Raw genomic sequence first — 17,493 nt, 5'->3', positions numbered from 1 at the left:
TTTGTCTCCCTATCCGGTAGGGAATTCTTGAATTGGGGCATCTTGTTCTTGTGACGAACCGCATCCACTATCAGGGAATTCGGCTGAGGGTGATTGAAAAGAAAATCCAGTCCTTTGGATGAAACAAAATACTTCTTATCAATTTTCTTATTAGTCGGCGGTATCGATGTTGGCGTCTGCCAGATATCCTGTGCCACTTCTAAGATGGCTTCATCTACCGGGAGTGCAATCTTTCTCTGTTGTTTAGGGTGCAGATTCTTAAACAGCTTATGCTGTTTAGCTTGAGACTCAGTGAGCTGCACTTCCTGAGATTGCGCTACACGCTTAAACAGGTCTTGGAATTCCTTAAGATCATCCGGTGGAGACTTCTCGCCCATAGACAGTGATTCATCCCTAGAGGGCTGTGGTGAACTGGCATTTGGGGACATATCCTGCTCACCTTCCGAGAGTTGCCCTTCCTCTAGGTCCGACATTTGAGAACAATGCGTGGGGGAACGAGAAGATATGGGACGTCGTAGCGGAGAACGTTTGGAGATCTCCGAGCGCCCAGGGTGTGGACTAACTGATCTACAGGAACATGGAGACCTGCGATGAGACCGAGAGTGACTGCGATGAGATGATTCAAGATAGTCCGGTCTATAACGATGAGAATAGTGCCGGCCAGACCTTGCAGGGGAGAAGCGTCCAGAAGATCTAGTGCTGTCATACCTGGCGTAATATGTACTTCTAGGTGAATGAGTTGGTGATCGTGAGCGTCTCGCCGGAGAAGGAGATCTCGAATATCTCTGGTGTGAACAGCTACGCTCTCTATCATAGTAGTGACGAGATGAGAGACTGCGGTGGTAATAATGCCCATGGTCTCTTGCGTGGTGCGTAGATGCACAGCGGTGAGGGGATGGCTCGTGGTGAGACCTTGGTGAGGCACACTGGGAGATTCCCTGGGCATTTGATTTTTGTGTTGATGCTGCTGGTTGAGTAGAGCCTGGAGAGTGAAGGGTTAAGGGCTGTGAAGCAGGCATCTGAGTATGAGCACGCTGATCCCCTGCGGGTGCTGAGGACAGCTCCCTGTGGGGGGCCGTGGTTAAAAGCCCTTCAGCAGCCGGCACCGCTGATACAACTGGTGCCGGTGCGTCTGTCTCTTTAAGAAGCCCCGGTGCCGGGTGAGGATCCCGAGCAGTGGGCTGACGAGACTCTGAAGTGCCGGCCGGCTTATTGACTGATGGAGCGCGGGTTACCCTCGAACGAGAAGTGCCCGGCTTGTCACCTGCGCTTACCCGCGACTGCGGAGCAGCTGGCAGGGAGTGAGCAGGAGAGGCTTTCCTCTTTTTTGATGAGGGCAAAGCCTCAGAAGGAGCCTTCCGCTTATCAACCGTGGGGTCAGAGGCAGAGGATCCTGAGGCAGTGGAAGGCATGAGAGCCTTATCAAACAGGATCTCCTTTAAACGATGTTCCCGCTCCTTGCGGGCTCTAGTCGTCAGGCTGGCACAGTGGGAGCACTTCTGGGGGATGTGAGTCTCCCCAAGGCAGCGAATGCAAGCCGAGTGTCCATCTGACACCGGCATTGGCTCAGCACAGCCTTCACATTTCTTGAAGCCGGGGGAGCCCGGCATTTTGAGTTGTGGGAACTGCGTGTTACCGCCTGCTAAGAGCAGCCGCTTGTATGCGTCCCCGGTTACTGCGTGTTACTTTCTTTCTGTTTAAACTTTATTTCCTTCCTTTTTTCTCTTCTTCCTCTCTTTTTTTTTTTTTTTTTAACCAGAGCAGGCAACAGAAAACGCCAACAGTGTATATCTATAAATAGCACTGCTCTTTCTCAGTATACTCTTTCCTTTCTTCTTTCTTTATTTCTCTCTCTTTTCTTTTTTTTTTTTTTTTTAAACCGCGTCTGCCAACGGGGCTAGACGCAGTATATATTTAAACAGTAAAAGTTGTGAGGCTTCCCCACGGCAAACAGCCGAAGGGAAGAAGGGGGAAATTTTGAGGAGAGAGTAGGGAAGCTCCGTCTGCGACCCAAGGCGGATGAGAAGAACTGGCGGGAGCCGGGCAGCGCGCGGTAGATGAAAGGTGCGAAACGGGAGTGCACGCGCGCTGCCCGACCACACACACACACACACAGCTCTGTTAAAGCTCCGATTTGCGGCGCCGGGACCAGCCCGACACCAAAAGTGGAGCACCCACGGGGACTACCTGAAGAAGAATGGTGCTGGACAGCTCCTGATAGGACATTCATGTTGTACATGCTCCTGAGACGGTACTGAGGTACACGGTTTACTTGGTGCCGCTGGTGCATGTGGTGGCATCTTGGTACAGCACCAAAGCTGGTGCCGACTGAGTTGGCAGCTTCAGTGCAAGTGGTGCTTATGCTGTCTCGGCGGTGCGGTCAGTGCCAACGGTGCTGCTTGTTTTTGTTTGGGCTCTGAGTGCGCCCTCTTATGTGGGGCCGGCATCTTGGGCAGTACCAGACCCGATGTGCTGGACTTATCTGTGGTGCTGACCCTCAAGGCCGTCAGTGCCGAGGGTAAGGATCAGGCTGGAGACAGTCTCATTTTCGAGAGAGACGTGCCAGAAGAGATAGAGGGACATGTTTTGTCCATAACTTTCAGCTCAGAAATCGGCTTTGAGGCAGGAGGTGTATCCTCAGAAGATGGTTGGAGCGACCTTTCGCAGAGAAAAGTTTTCAACCTGTTGGCATGGTCATGTCATGCTCCAACCGTCAATTTAGAACAGTGAGGGGCACTTTTGTGTCTGGTGAGATTCTCCAACATACTTTATGCATGCAGAGTGCCTGTCAGGGATGGGCATAGCATCGGGGCACGACTCACACCTCTTGAAACCGCAAGATCCCAGCGTCAGGCGTAGCGAAAAGCGGCAGGTCGATGACAATGGAAGAAAAAACCTTTTTGCGTTTGTTTGTTATAGGGTTGGGTAGGGGGTCTTAAAACTTCCAAATGTGAGGAAAATAAGGGGAAATCACCAGTTTCATGTTGTTTTTCTGTATAAATAGTAGAAAGGAGAGAAGTTCTGTCTGCTGCAGAGAACTGTAGAGAAGGAGCGAAAGAGCCACGCTGTGCGCACTAATGGGACAAGGGGGCGCCACAGCGCGTGCGCGGTGGACACTGCTAGAAAAATCTCCAGTCGCTGGCACGAGGTGCATCCAGAGTGGAGCACCCATGGGGACACTACTCGAAGAAGTTTGAGATGGGCTGATTTTCTGAGAGAAACTAATGGAGGATTTCTGAAGGATCACAGAACTGCAAAGGTAGGGGGAATCTCTAAAGAACAGTCCCCGCAGTACCCGTCTCATGGCTGCTCTCTCTCGTCCATCTGCTCTTTACTTTGAGAGCCAAGTTCTTTGGCTGCAGGGATGAAGCGATAAAAGGATGAGAGCCCAAATAAGAAGGCCTGTAATGTATGGATAATGATCAAGTTATTGTCTGGAATTCAAAGGGATGCAACAGCAACAGATCCTTCAAATCTTAGGTAATTCATAGGCTAGGGCTACAGACTGGAGAACAACAGCACTGCTCTGCACTCACTACCTGCCTGTGCTACCTTCCTCTGTGGATATGGCCCATTCATCTGCCTGTGGTTTGTTTCTCAGTCACATCTAACGGGAATGGAGGCAGACAGACATCTCTAATTATCAGCCAAGGCCATCAGAGAGTCTGGCAGCTCGATTACAATAGGGCTAGTCTGAGAGAGATGCCCGGCTGCTGGAGCAGCAGCTGGTTAATGCCTCCAGCTTTCCGTCTCATTTTACAAGACAAGCAACAACTCCTTGGGATTTTGTTTCAAGGATTCAACTAACATTTGAATCAGCAGACAAAGGGGTTGCATGGCCAGTTGGTAGGGAGGCACCTGGAACATGCCTTATTCATCTGTGGCTGGAATTATAAACCAAAGATCACACCCTAAAAGGACCACAAAAGAGGTGGTAAAAGTGCCTCCCTCCTCTCCTTTTGCATGCTGCTCATCTTCTATTTCACACTCCACAGTGCCTAGCCTGATAGGCAGCGCAGTGGTCACCAACCAGTAGATCGGGATCTACCAGTAAATGTTGGAGCCTCTGACAGGTGATCCTGACTGGTTTGGCCAGGAAGCTATCAAGCCCTGACACTTCAGTTGCCCCTCCACCCACTGTCATGCTGCTTCTGCCCTCTCCATTGGATCCGCACACTGGAATTTCTTGCTTGCTGTGCAGGGTGTGGGAGGGAGAAGGGGGGGGCTGATGTCACGGTGTCCTTCCTCCCTCCGCACAGAGAGAAGGGGATGGAGGGAGCTTGGCAATGCAAATCTGTCTCACACACAGTGTGTGTGTCTCTGTCATTCTCAAACACACACTGTTCTTCCCTCATTTCCTGACCCAACACGGAGGGGTGTGTGTGTGGAGGGGGGGAGGGGCTGTTAATTCTTTTACTGCTTGCAAAGTGGGTTATTTTGGGGGTTGAGTGGTCTGTGCATTTCATAATTTTCATTTCTCTCTTATACTACTCAAAAAATTAAATGTAAGTGAGTTCTAAAATGCCAAACCCATCATGGCTGGAGTCATTATCCCTATGGTAACTGCTGCTCCTGGAAGCAGCTGGCATGTCCCTGCAGCCCCTGAGAAAGGCAGAGCAGGGGGTCTCTGCTGTCCTTGCCTGCAGACACTGCTCCTGCAGCTCCCAGCGATCAGTAATGGGGAACTGTGGCCAGTGGAAGCTGTGGGCTCAGTGCCTGTAGATGAGGGGCAGCACGTGGCACCATGGAGCCATGGCTGTACATGCCAGCTGCTTTCAGGAGTGGTGCCTTAACCCCACTGCTCCACCATCCGAAAGCTGTCTCAGTTAAATGGTGCCCACCCAGAGCCTACTTCCTGAACCCCCTCTCCCAGCCCTGAACCTCCTCCTGCACCCAACCTCCTGCCCCAGACAGGAGTTCCCAGGCACCCAAACTCCTTCCCAGAGCTTGCATCCTAAAACCCCTCCTCGACTCCAATCCCCTACCCTGGGCTAAGCCAGGAGCCCCCCCACACTCCAAACCCCTTGGCCGAAGACCAGAGCCTGCACCTCAACCCCCTATCCTAGCCGGGTGAAAGTGAGTGAGGATGGGGGAGAAAAGGGGATGGAACAAGCCTCGGAGAAAGGGTGGGAAGGAAGCGGGGCAAGGGTATTTGGGTCTGAGGTAGATCTTACGCTGTACTGAAATTGAAAAAGAGGTCTTGTGGTTTATAAAGGTTGGAGACCTCTGCTGTAGTGTGCCTAGCCCACAGTAGCCCAGATGCTGACCAGCATGCTGCCTTAGTAAGGGTGGGAGGAGAGCGCAGGTGAAAGGTCCCAAACAGAGCCCTTAGGAGGGCTCAGGGCTCTGAGCCAACAATACCAACATCACATACAACCTCCGCACCCTGGTTGGGAGAGACTGGCTATGGCGGCCACAGGACGTATTGCCATCTCGATGGCCCAGCCAATCCTTGGCCTCTCTGTTCTGATGGCGATTTGCCCCAGTCCACTCTGTAACGAAGAGCGGCTGAGATCCTATTTTGCTCTTCTCCAGTTCAGATATTGCCGCCTCGCCCCAGTCTTGGAGCACTTGCCAGATGCACGAGTACATTATCTGAAGTCAGTGAGTTATGCGGAGCATATAAATAATCACATTCCTTTGGGAGGCAGGGTTCCTACTGCAGCCCACAGACCTGCACACTTGGCAGAATATGGCAGCTCTCTCAAAGGCACGTTAAGCCCTACAAGACTCCCGTAAACAGGCTTGAAATCTGGAGTGACTGCCCAGGGGGCAGAGACTCAGACCTGAGGGAAGAGCCTGTGGGAGAAACAAACAATGAATTTGGGCTGAGGGAGAGTAGCTTGGCCACTCTTTAGAAATCATCTCCTGCTCAGGCTAGAGAGAAAACAGGGCTGTTGTACTCCCCCAAAGCTACCCGGGCAACCTGAGTTGGGAAGTGAACCCAGATGGGACTGAACCACAAGCCTGAAGCCACCTAATGACAGGTGCCAACCAGATAAGAAACAATTGATCTAGTTGATGCTTAGTCCTGCTGTGAGGGCAGGGGACTGCACTTATGACCTCTCAAGGCCCCTTCCAGTTGTAGTGTTCTAGGATTCGATTCCTTCCTGTGCCCCTGCAACACAAATGCCATTACAAGCAAGTCCTGGATAGGGATGTCAATGTGTAGCTGACTACACTATTAACCGATAAGCCTTGGTTTATCAATTAATCTTATTGACTACACGCGCTCCCTGAGACAGAGGCAGCAAGGGCGGTGGGGGGGAAGGAGCCGGTACCTGTGAAAAGCTGGCTTTAAGCAGGCTCTCCTCTCAGAGAAGCAGCAGCATGGAGAGTGAGGAGGGCAGGCTAGAGCCAATATGCACGGGGAGCTGGTTTTTGGCTCTCCAAGTGTGCCGGCTCTGCAAATCCACCTGCCCACCCCCTGCTGCCTTCTACAGAGGCAGCGAGAGGGGGCAAGCAGGAGCCAGTGCTGAGGGGTGGGGGGGGTGGGGGGAAAATATCTATTCCCCACAGCACTGGCTCCATGATAGGCCCAGGCTCTCTGAGGACGGAGGCTGCCACATGCGAGGCAGAGTGGCCTCTGTCCGCAGGGAGCTCAGACTCCCCCCGCCGCCAGACAGGAGCTGCTGCCACTCACACTGCTGCCTCTGTATCAGAGTTATCAGGGTGGGGCAACAGGCAGTAGGTCTGCACAGGGAGCTGATTTTTAAACTGGCTCGCGCCTGCCACCCTGCACTGCTGCCTCTGATATGGAGGCAGTAGCATGGGCTGGCAGGGGACTCCCTGGGATCGGGGGCCAGGAGCTCACTGGCTGCTGGCCACACCCCCAGGGACTACTGAATAGTCGTGTAACCGATAATATGGCTACACGCCAACTAACATCCCTAGTCCTAGACACATTTTAGTTAAGTTCAAAAAGCAGCAACTCCCGAGTAAAGAATATTCCTCCTCACCGAGGGGCACCACTGAGGAGCTAGAACAAGCTCAGACAGACCAGAAAGAAAAGGAGCTTGGGGAGTGAGACTGCACAAACCTTTCAATTGCTGTCTATAGCCTAAAAAATACGTGGGAAGCCTATGACATAAACCGACAGGGGCAAGTCTAGACAGTCAAAAAGCAGCAGAGGCTTTTCACATCTCTTCTAGTGTGTCCATAACAAGGCTTTTGGCCAACACTTCAGTCCCCCCCCCATCCCCCATTCCGTCCTGGCTGGGGGGTCCTGTCACTTGTATATTACGCAGTTATACAATTGATAGGAGGCAGGGGGATGCAAACTATTACCCAAACCAAAACCCATTTAAATAAATAGATATCTCCCCTCCCCCCAATCCTCAATCAATCAAGCTGAGAGGAGAGGCCATCAAACTACCTGGGACAGGTTAGAAGGTCAGTTACTACAATAATCAAGCAGAACATTTTAAAATCTTGCTCTCATGCACAGATGCCACTGAGGTCCATCGTAGATCAGATCAGCCATCTGTCCCTTAATAGGGCTGGTACAGGAAGCAGAAACTCTAATGCCCATTGGTTTGTACTGCTCACAATGAGGTTCTCTAGCGCTAAGCAGCTCATGTATGCAAGAAAGATGGGAGAAAAGCCCTCTAACGAGTTTAGCATTGGCTTTGAGGGACGAAGCATTAGAATCTTAGCTACTGCTGCAGGAGTTATGCTACACACAGTGATGTCCAAGTGACAGCTGCTCTCAGAAACCTAGTCGAAATAATTGAAGAGACACAAGAGGGAGGTCTGGCACCATGGGCAGTGGGTATAATAGGCAGGGGAAGGCAATACCCTCCCAGATGGCCTGGCATGGTCCTGCCCACATTGACAGTGGCATTCGGGGGGCAGAGTGTTGCTGCCCCCAGGATTCAGCCTCCTTGAGGCTGCAGACGCTGGGGCCAAGGAGGTTCAGGACAGACATCACCCGCACTGTGTGTGGTGCTCCAGGGTTGGGGAGGCTCCTGCGGGGGGAGGGGGGGCAGAAGACTTGTCCCTGCGGTTGTGGGGACTTGGCTCAAGCTTTCCTCCTTCAACTCTATGTCCACCATCGCCCAGTGTCTGGCACTTACCGGGATTTTGCTTGGATGCTGCTCACGGATCTGCTGTACCTCTTTCAAACGATCCGCTGGGAAGGAAAGAACAAAAAGTTTGAAAAGTACAGCTGGGCATTTCAGACCAAAGCAACATCCATGAGAGCTGAACTGAAACAGGAGGGACCTGTTGCTTTTATTTCTGCTTCTGTCTGCAATAATTATGCTTCTGCATGTTTGACCTTAGTACTGTAAGACAAACAGATGAACTCCAAAAGTACACAAAACCATTTAGCAGTTCCACAGCCCTTTATAGCTCCAACACATTCTAATATACTAATAAACCCCTCTGAGAGGTGGGGCTGTATTATCGCACTTGTGAAATGGAGACAGAGTGAGGTGAAGTGATTTAATACCTGATTTTCAGGAGTACTGTGAAGACAGGCTCCTTAACCCACACCTAGTCACCAGCCTGCTTTCCAAGAACACTGCACTCAAAACCTCACCTTGATTACAGCAAAGCTCAACACTGAGTCAGGCAACAGCCCAAACTTTAGGGTCCTAATTTATGAGGGTTCTGACCCTCAACTTCCTAGATTCCAAGTTCACATTCCATCTAGGCACTCACGCTGCTTCTCCGAGGAAGAATTAGCTTCAACTTTGATACCCTGTTTGAGCTGCCACAGACTATTTATAGCCCAATCTGGAATCCTAAACAATGATTCTTGGCAAGAACCACTTGTGTCACCACCACAGATTTGTAGCTACAAGCACTTTGTTGGCTGTGAGCGAATTCACTCCCAATCTCACTACTGAAGCAGGACAAAAGGGTGAGAGGAAGGAGGAAATTTCTCACAAACATCTTCCCCATGTCAGGTCTGTGCTCTTCAAAATCTGAGTTCTCACAGAGTGGGGCTCTTAGTCCAGTGAAAGCAACATGCAAAAATTCAGATTATTATTTTTATTTGAGAATTTCAGAGATGCCTTTGGCATAGGGCATTCCCCAACTCCCTCGGTACCTTGGAAACAATGGGACTGCCAAAACGGATCCCCAGGCATAGCTACTGAACACACTGTTAGGCAGACTGGGCAATGGGGGAGCAATCAAGGGAGAACACTGACTTTGGATTAGTTTAGAAAATAACCAAGTGACCACCTGCTCCATCCCGAGGAAAAGCTAAACAGCCCATCCTACACCAATTAGCAGAAATACAAGACATGCATGAGATGAAGCAGTTAGGTTTCTAATGCTTCTTTTATGTTTTTATCTTTTGGAACTTTTAAAAAATGCTTCAGCCAGCCATTTATGGGGCCAAATAAAACAGCACGTCATCTTCTAGGGGTACTTCAGTTCCTGGATAGTGAAAATATCACAAGACAACCAGCTCTTATTTCAACCCAAAAATACCACCCCTCTGGGCAACATAGCCCTTTTACCAAATGTCAATACCAAGACATTTGGTTTATCCAAGCATTAAGATACTACCCTAGCAATACACTCACTTCACAGACCTGAAAGAAGAGACTCCAAACTCTTCAGAGTTTGCTTTTCTGCAGAAAAACCCACAGCATAAAATTTCCATTTCCCAAGTTACTTCTACACTACTATAATCTTGGGAAACCCTTTTGAGCGTCAGCAGATTATACAGAAACTAGCATTAAGAACGGCCATACTAGGTCATACCAAAGGTCCATCTAGCTCAGTATCCTGTCTGTCGACAGTGGCCAATACCAGATGTCCCAGAGGGAGGGATCACAACAGGCAATCCTCTCGTGATCACTCCTCTATTTCCCACTTTCAGAAAAACAGAGGCTAGGGATACCATTCCTACCCATCCTGGCTAATGGCCTTTGATGGGCCTAACCTCCATGAATCTATCTAGCTCTTTTTTGAACCCTGTTAAAGTTCTACCCTTCCCCACATCCTCTGGCAAGGAGTTCCACAGTGTGTGCGCTAAGTGAAGAAAAGCTTCCTTTTGTTTTAAACCTGTTGTTATTCATTTCATTTGGTGACCCACAGTTCTTATATTGTAGGAATAAGTAAATAACTTCTCCTTACCAGTCATGATTTTATAGACCTTATCATATCCTCCCCTTTAGTCTCCTCTTTTCTAAACTGAAAAGTCCAAGTCTTTTTAATTTCTCTTCATATGGGACTGTTTCAAATCCTTCATCATTTTTGTTGCCCTTTTCTGAACCTTTTCCAATGCCAATATATCTTTTTTGAGATGAGGCAACCACATCTGTACACAGTATTCAAGAAGTGGGTGTATCATGGTTTTATATAGAGGCAACAAGGTATTTTCTGTCTTATTCTCTCTCCCTTTTTTAATTACTCCTAACATTCTACGGTAGATTTCTGATAATCTGGAACCTTTGGGACCTAGGTGGTGCCGGATTATTGGATATGCCGGACTATCAGGAGGTACTACAAGCTGGTTATATAGTGTATACATTATATACTGTATACAAAGTGTTCTTAACACTTTTTATTGTACATACTGTATACAGTATACTATGATGTTTTAGTTTTTTTAACCCTTTTCGCTCGGTTCAGCTGCTGCTGCTGTTGCTGTTGCCTTGTGACTCGTTTTTTGCTGAAGCTCACTCACTAGGTTCTTGCCATTTTGATGCTGGACTATCAGGAGTGCTGTACAATTGGATGCCGGACTATTGGAGTTTTACTGTATTTGCTTTTTTCACTGACACTGCACACTGAGTGGATGTTTTCAGAGACTCCAAGATCTCTCTCAAGTAGCTGTAGCCAAATTAGTCCCCATCATATTGTATATATAGTTGGGATTATATTTTCCAATGTGCATTACTTTACATTTATCAACATTAAATTTCATTTGCCATTTTGTTGTCCAATCACTTAGTTTGGTGAGATCTTTTTGAAGCTCTTCACAGTCTCCTTTAGTCTTAATTTTCTTGAGCATTATGTTAGGAGCCATACGGTACCAGGGATCCGATTTTGCAGGGTTCAACATTTGTTGCTATTCCTGTTCTCAAGAATCAGGACCTCTGGAAAGCAGGCCACAAGTGACGAAAGATACATCAAGTGTCGCTGCTCACATTTTGTTCTGCAATACAGTGAAATGCATAAAGGTCTGGTCCCCATTCTTTGGGGACCTAAAACTCCTACTGAAGTCAATGGACACTGTGCATGCAAAGAAAACAGAACCAAGTCTGAAGTATATCTGTCCCACAGGCACCACTATTTCATTGAGAGACTCAGACACTTTATATACAACCCCAGACAAATGCCAATTTAGCAAGACTGAAGTCCTCCTTTGAAATCAGTTGCTAAGAGATTTCTCCTTCTGACTCGGGTAACGTTCTGTGATGGCAGATTCCAAACACCAGCATTTTATTATTCCTTAGAACTAGCAATACAAATAACTGCATTACAACATCAGACTAGTTCACTTAGGTGCCCTCACCCTCAATTCCATCCAAAATTTCAGCATATTTACCAAGTCTGCTGTGCATTTCAGGCCCCTCTTTACTGTCTGGAGAAGATAAGGTCTCTTTCAACTCCCTCTAGGAATGCAAATGACAAGTCAACTATTGGTCCACTAGTCACTTCCCCCTCCTCTCAGTCTATCAGAAAGAGGCGGGGAGGGGAGGGGAGGAGAGGACAGGAGAGGAGAGGAGAGGGTGCTTCAAAGTGGCAGCGCTGTGTGGAGCCCGGAGTCAGCTGAGGACTGCTTGAGTTCCCCCCTGGCCTTGAGCTCCCTGGGACTGTTGCTATACTTCAAAGGCAGAGACGGGTTGTTGTTACACTTCAAAGGCAGAGACGCTCTTATTGAATAGTTGATGCAAATTGCATCAACTATTTGATTAGCCAATTAATCTAAATTTAACAACCCTAACTCACTCCTGAAGCCATGTTAACTGGCAGGGTACCGCATCCCAGGAAGCAGGCAAGAGTTACACTTGCTCCTACTATGTGGCGATGGGAAGGGGGACAGTGCCCCTCCTTTGCCAAGACATGTAACAGTCTCTGCTTTTGAGTTTTCAGGTAGCAGCGTGCCACAGTGGAGCCTTGTCTGCATGTGGCCCAGAGTGAAGGATGACCTTGTGGTTAGGATGCCATGAGAAGCCCAGGTTCAATTCTCCACTCTGCAACAAACTATCTATGGCATTGTAGCCAAGTCAGTTGGTCTCTTTGCCTTAGTCTCCCATTTGCAGAATGGAAACACCAGCACTGCCTTGCCTCCCCAGGGTGTTGAGGATAAGAACACTGAAGATTCTGAGGGGCTCAGATGCTGTGGTGATGGGGCCCATGTAAGTACCTATGTTAGAGAGCTGGTCAAGAGGATGCAGCCTTTCCTCTCCGATCCAGATTCTGCTACAGCTTTGTCTGTGTGACTCTACAATGCATTATGCCAAGGCCTAGGCAGCAGGCATCACAAAAGCTTCAGCTAGCGCTGAACTGCTGCCCATTTCAACGAGGCAAGCAGGCTACTGTGTCACCCTCATGCTGGATGTCTCTTCCCCATCAGGGTGAAATTCCAAGTGCTGGTGACAATCTATAGAGCCTTTAAGGTCTAGCACCAATTAGTTAAGAAGTCATCTCTGTGTTTATGCCCCATCATGTCTGACTACCTGTTCCTGAGACAGATCCATTCAGGGTTTGCTCAGCACAGTGCCTTCTCCACTGACAATTCATCAGATTTCAGGGCACAGCATAACACATACCTCTTTAGCAGGCATTTTGGATGAATTTTCAGGTGGCTAAGGACAGCAGACACAGAGCAAAAGCAGCAGGTGTCAACAGAGCTCTGTAGACAGACGATGGTGTTTGTTGATTGCAGTTAGTTAATGCAAGGCTCCCAGACAATTTATCCTTGACCTACATGTCACCAAACCGGAAGCCTTTACATTATCAGAGCTGCAGCTACACACAGAGCCGCAGATCTGCTCACTGAAGGAGCATGCCAGCATATGAGCAATGGTCCTGGGATCAACAAGAGGAGTACCCAACTACACTGTCACTGAAACGCCCAAGCAAAACATCAAGATCCTAAGCAGACAAGCTATAAGTGAAACAGCAGTCTGTGTCCTTGCTTGCATGGGTATTAATAATTAGGAGGCTAGCCATGATGTAAAAGACCAACATGGCAACAAGATGAGTACACAAGTACATAAATACTGATTCTGCCAGGTGAGACAGTATTGCTTAGAGCAGCCCCTTAGAAGCCAGGAATATTCTTGTAGCATAACATAAACCACAAAAACAATGTATTTCTCCTTCAACTGCCACTTCAGCTTACAGCAGCATTTGCAGAGTGAACAAAATGAAAGAACTCAGAGAACAATCCCGGGTCAATGCCAGCGTAGGGCAGGGCTGGAATGCAGAGGTGGAACAAAAGTGTTAGTTTTCAAGGAATGATTGTATTTCAATGAAAAAGAGTAGGCTGCTCCCTCTGCAAAGAATCCCAAAGCAGAAGCTTTGTCTTAATTGAAGGGAAGGGAAAAAAACTAGGGATCTGTCTAGTCCCATTGTCTGAACTGACTGAAGTGTAACTAAAAAAAGTAGAATAGTGATAGAAATGTAGCCGTGTTAGTCTGGGGTAGCTGAAGCAAAATGCAGGACAATGTAGCACTTTAAAGACTAACAAGATGGTTTGTGGGCCAGACCCACTTCCTCAGATCAAATAGTGGAAGAAAGTAGTCACAACCATATGTACCAAAGGATACAATTAAAAAAATGAACAAATATGAAAAGGACAAATCACATTGCAGAACAGGAGGGGGATGCGGGGGGGGGGGGGGAGGAAGGAAGGTAAGTGTCTGTGAATTGATGATATTAGAGGTAGGGAGAGTGGGATGTTTGTGAGTTAATGGTATTACAGGTGATAATTGGGGAAACTATCTTGGTAATGGGTGAGATAGTTCAAATGTTTGTTGAGTCCTTGTTGGAAAGTGTCGAATTTTAACATGAATGACAGTTCAGAGGATTCCCTTTCAAGTGCAGATGTAAAAGGTCTTTGTAGCAGAATGCAGGTGGTTAAGTCATTGAGAGAGTGTCCTTTCTGGTTAAAATGGCAAGAAACTGTTTTCTCTTTGTGATCTTGTCTGATATCTGTTTTGTGGGCATTAATCCTTTGGCGAAGTGTCTGAGATGTTTGTCCAATGTACATAGCAGACGGACACTTTCGGCACATGATAGCATAGATTATATTTCTGGATGCGCAGGAATATGTGTTCTTGATCTTATAACTCACTTGGTTAGGTCCAATAATGGTATCAGCAGAATGAATATGTGGACCATTTCTCTCTCACAAACACTTAACCTAGATAAATTACTGAAGAGCGGAGGAAAATGGTCACCTGCCTCTTTGCAGAAGGTAATTTACAAAAGGCTGCCATGTGACTCAGGCACCTCAGGCAAGATGAATGAATTGAAGCAGACTGGAATTAAATCCAGCACCTTCCTGTAGCTATTACCCTGCTCAGTGGAAACCAATTAGACTGCAGACAGAAGGGAGAGGAAAGAGAAAGCAGAAGATGACAGAAGGGCATGCAGTGGTAGTGGGAGCCTCATGAGTCCCGATTCGATTATGTTTAACCAGTTCCTCTTTATTGGACACTGGTAAGGCCACTTCTGGAGTATTGTGTCCAATTCTGCCCCCCCCCAAATGTGAACGACCAGTCAACTATCCGATAAGTAGATGCTTATTGAACAGTCAACAAGCTAGTCGTCTCTCCCCCCCCCCCCCCGCCTTTATCAGAAAGGGAGAGGGGGAAGAAGGGATGCTTCAAAGCAGGAGTGCTGCGTGGAACCTAGGCTGTGGAGCACAGGATCTGCCACTTTGAAACACTGAGTGCAGCCTGGGACCAGCTGGGAGTCACCAACTGGCCACGGGCTGCATACAGCATTTCAAAGAGGCAGCGCTGCATGGAGCCCAGGGTCTGGGCTCCATGTGGCACTGCCACTTTGAAATACCGCGTGGAGCCTGACACTGGGCTCCCCACAGCGTTTCAAAGCGGCAGTGCCACATGGAGCTTAGGGTCAGCTGGGGACTCTCCATGCGGCGCTGCCACTTTGAAACGCCACCGAGAACACAGGGCCAGTGAGAGAGTGCTTGATTCCCCTGCTGGCCCTGTGCTCCCCAGAGTGCTTTCTCCTTTGCAGTGTAGCAACAGCCCTGGGGCTATTGCTACACTTCAAAGGTGGAGATGGCCTTATTGACTAATTGAATAGTTGATGCAAATTGCATTGACTATTCCATTAGCCAATTAATTAAAATTTTACATCCCATAACCCCATTACAGAAAGGATGTGGATGCATTCGAGTGGCTCCAGTGGAGGGCAACCAAAATGGTTAAGGGGCTGGAGCACATTACCTATGAGGAGATGCTGAGGGATTTGGGCTTATTTAGTCTACTGAAGAGAAGAACAAGGGGGATTTGACAACAACCTTTAACTACCTGAAGAGGGGTTCCAAAGAGGATGGAGAGAGGCTGTTCTTAGTGGTGACAGATGGCAGAACAAGGAGCAAGCCGCAGAGGGAGAGGCTGGATATTAGGAAAAAATATTTTAGCTGGAGGGTGGTGAAGCACTGGAATGCGCCTTCCTAGAGGTTTTTAAGTCCCAGCTTGACAAAGCCGTGGCTGGCGTGATTTATTTGGGGTTGGTCCTGCTCTAGGCAGGGGGTTGGACTCAATGACCTACTGAGGTATCTTCCAATCCTATGATTCTATGATTCTCAGCAATAACATTAACAGTCTCCCATTAACTTGAAAGGGGCTTGGATCAAGTCCCACAGGGCTCCTGCTCTCAGCCCCATGATGGGGCAGGGTCCCAGTCCCCACATGAGTGCTGGAGCTGCCACCAGCTCTTGGCTCCTAGCTTTGCCGGAGCAGCCCCTGTTCATGGTGGGCCCCCTGCAGGGCTGGAGCAGCCCACTGCCTGCAGCAAGCAGGGAGATGCTCCAGATTCCATGGGTTAACACTCCTAATATAAACCTTCCCCTTGGTTAGTTTCAAGTGCTGACAGCCAGCCACCAAATAACCCAGGGGGAGGGATAGCTCAGTGGTTTAAGCATTGGCCTGCTAAACCCAGGGTTGTGAGCTCAATTCTTGCAGAGGCCATTTGGGGCAAAAATTTGTCAGGGATGGTACTTGGTCCTGCTGTGAAGGCAGGGGACTGGACTCAATAACCTTTTTAGGTCCCTTCCAGTTCTAGGAGATAGGCAATCTCCATTTATTTAACTGGAAGCATCTAGACCACACATCTCAAACTCAATCTCCATTTATTTAACTGGAAGCATCTAGACCACAGATCTCAAACTCAATTTACCTTAGAGCCAGTTCCAGTCCTCAAATTCTCCTAATGCACCAGCAGGTCCCCCCCCCCCCCCCCTACAGATCCAGAATATGTATCTCTCTGAAAGTCCCCCCCACACACACACACACACACATCTGCAGGCCCTGCCTACCAGCCCATGTGCTCCCATGCACCTCCCGGCCCCACCTGCCACCCCTGGGTGATTTAATACTCCCCCCCCTCCCCCCCCGAGGCTCCCAGCAGCAGCACAGTAGGACTATTGAGGCTTCCAGCTGCTATGTAAATGCCAATGCCAGCATATTCCTGTGGCCCAGGGGAGTTATGTGCAGAGCCATTCCATCCATAGGACTGTTTGGCACAGCCACCCCAGGTCTCCCAACAGCCGCTCCAACCATCCTATGGATGGGATAATCTCCCATACTCACTTCCGGGGTTCAGGGTGGGCTGGGGCCAGCAGCAGGGGTTGGGCCCCCATACATTCATTGGGGAGGCGGGAAGCAGAGCTACACAGCAACCTGCTCCACTTCAGCACTATCACCCAAGCCAGCTTGCACTGGGGCAGGGGCATTCTGCTTCCCGCTACTGTGGTGAAGGTTGTTGCGCTAGGCCCCTGAGTAATCCCCAAGCTCATGTCCCATGGGGAAAGGGGCTTAAGGTAAGAGGAGAGAGAAGCGGAGCAGGGGTTGGACTGGGGATGTTAATAATCGGGTATTTGTGTAAACACAACTGCTGACATTTTTAGAGGTTACTTGTTTACATGCAGGGGGCAGTGGAAGCTACTGCTCGTGGAGAGATGGCTCTTAAGCTCCCCCCACCTCTGATAGAGAGGGAGCAGTGTGGGGGGCAGGCAGCTCCGTGGCCGGTACATGCAGGAAGCTGCCTTGAAAGCTGGCTTCTAGTGCGTACGGCTCCTCCAGCAGCAGAGAGAGAGAGAGAGAGACAGGTGTCTCCATGGGAGCTGGCTTTTAAGCCAGCTTTTTTTAGGAGGCAGTGTGCGCGTGTGTGGGGGGGGAGGGTTTCATAGTAACCTGCATACACCTCCCTCCCATTGCTACCTCTGATACAGAGACAGCGTGGGGGGGGGGGAGGCCTGTTACCATTAGGATTAACCAATAAGACCAGATTTATCCATTAATCTTGTACATGATTGATTACACA

General features: G+C 48.9%; 1 protein-coding gene across 1 annotated transcript in view; it reads right to left on the bottom strand.

The window, feature by feature from the left end:
• MAP1LC3A (microtubule associated protein 1 light chain 3 alpha) overlaps positions 1 to 17,493 on the bottom strand; it is a 39,910-nt gene that overhangs the window by 12,993 nt on the left and 9,424 nt on the right. The window contains exon 2 of the mRNA XM_075901538.1: positions 8,076 to 8,131. Within this exon, the coding sequence (XP_075757653.1) occupies positions 8,076 to 8,131 (56 nt within the window). The remainder of the gene's footprint in view (positions 1 to 8,075; positions 8,132 to 17,493) is intronic.

This window comes from Pelodiscus sinensis, chromosome 18 (assembly GCF_049634645.1).
Source record: "Pelodiscus sinensis isolate JC-2024 chromosome 18, ASM4963464v1, whole genome shotgun sequence".
Lineage (NCBI taxonomy): Eukaryota > Metazoa > Chordata > Testudines > Trionychidae > Pelodiscus > Pelodiscus sinensis.
This window is presented reverse-complemented; position numbering and strand designations above follow the sequence as displayed.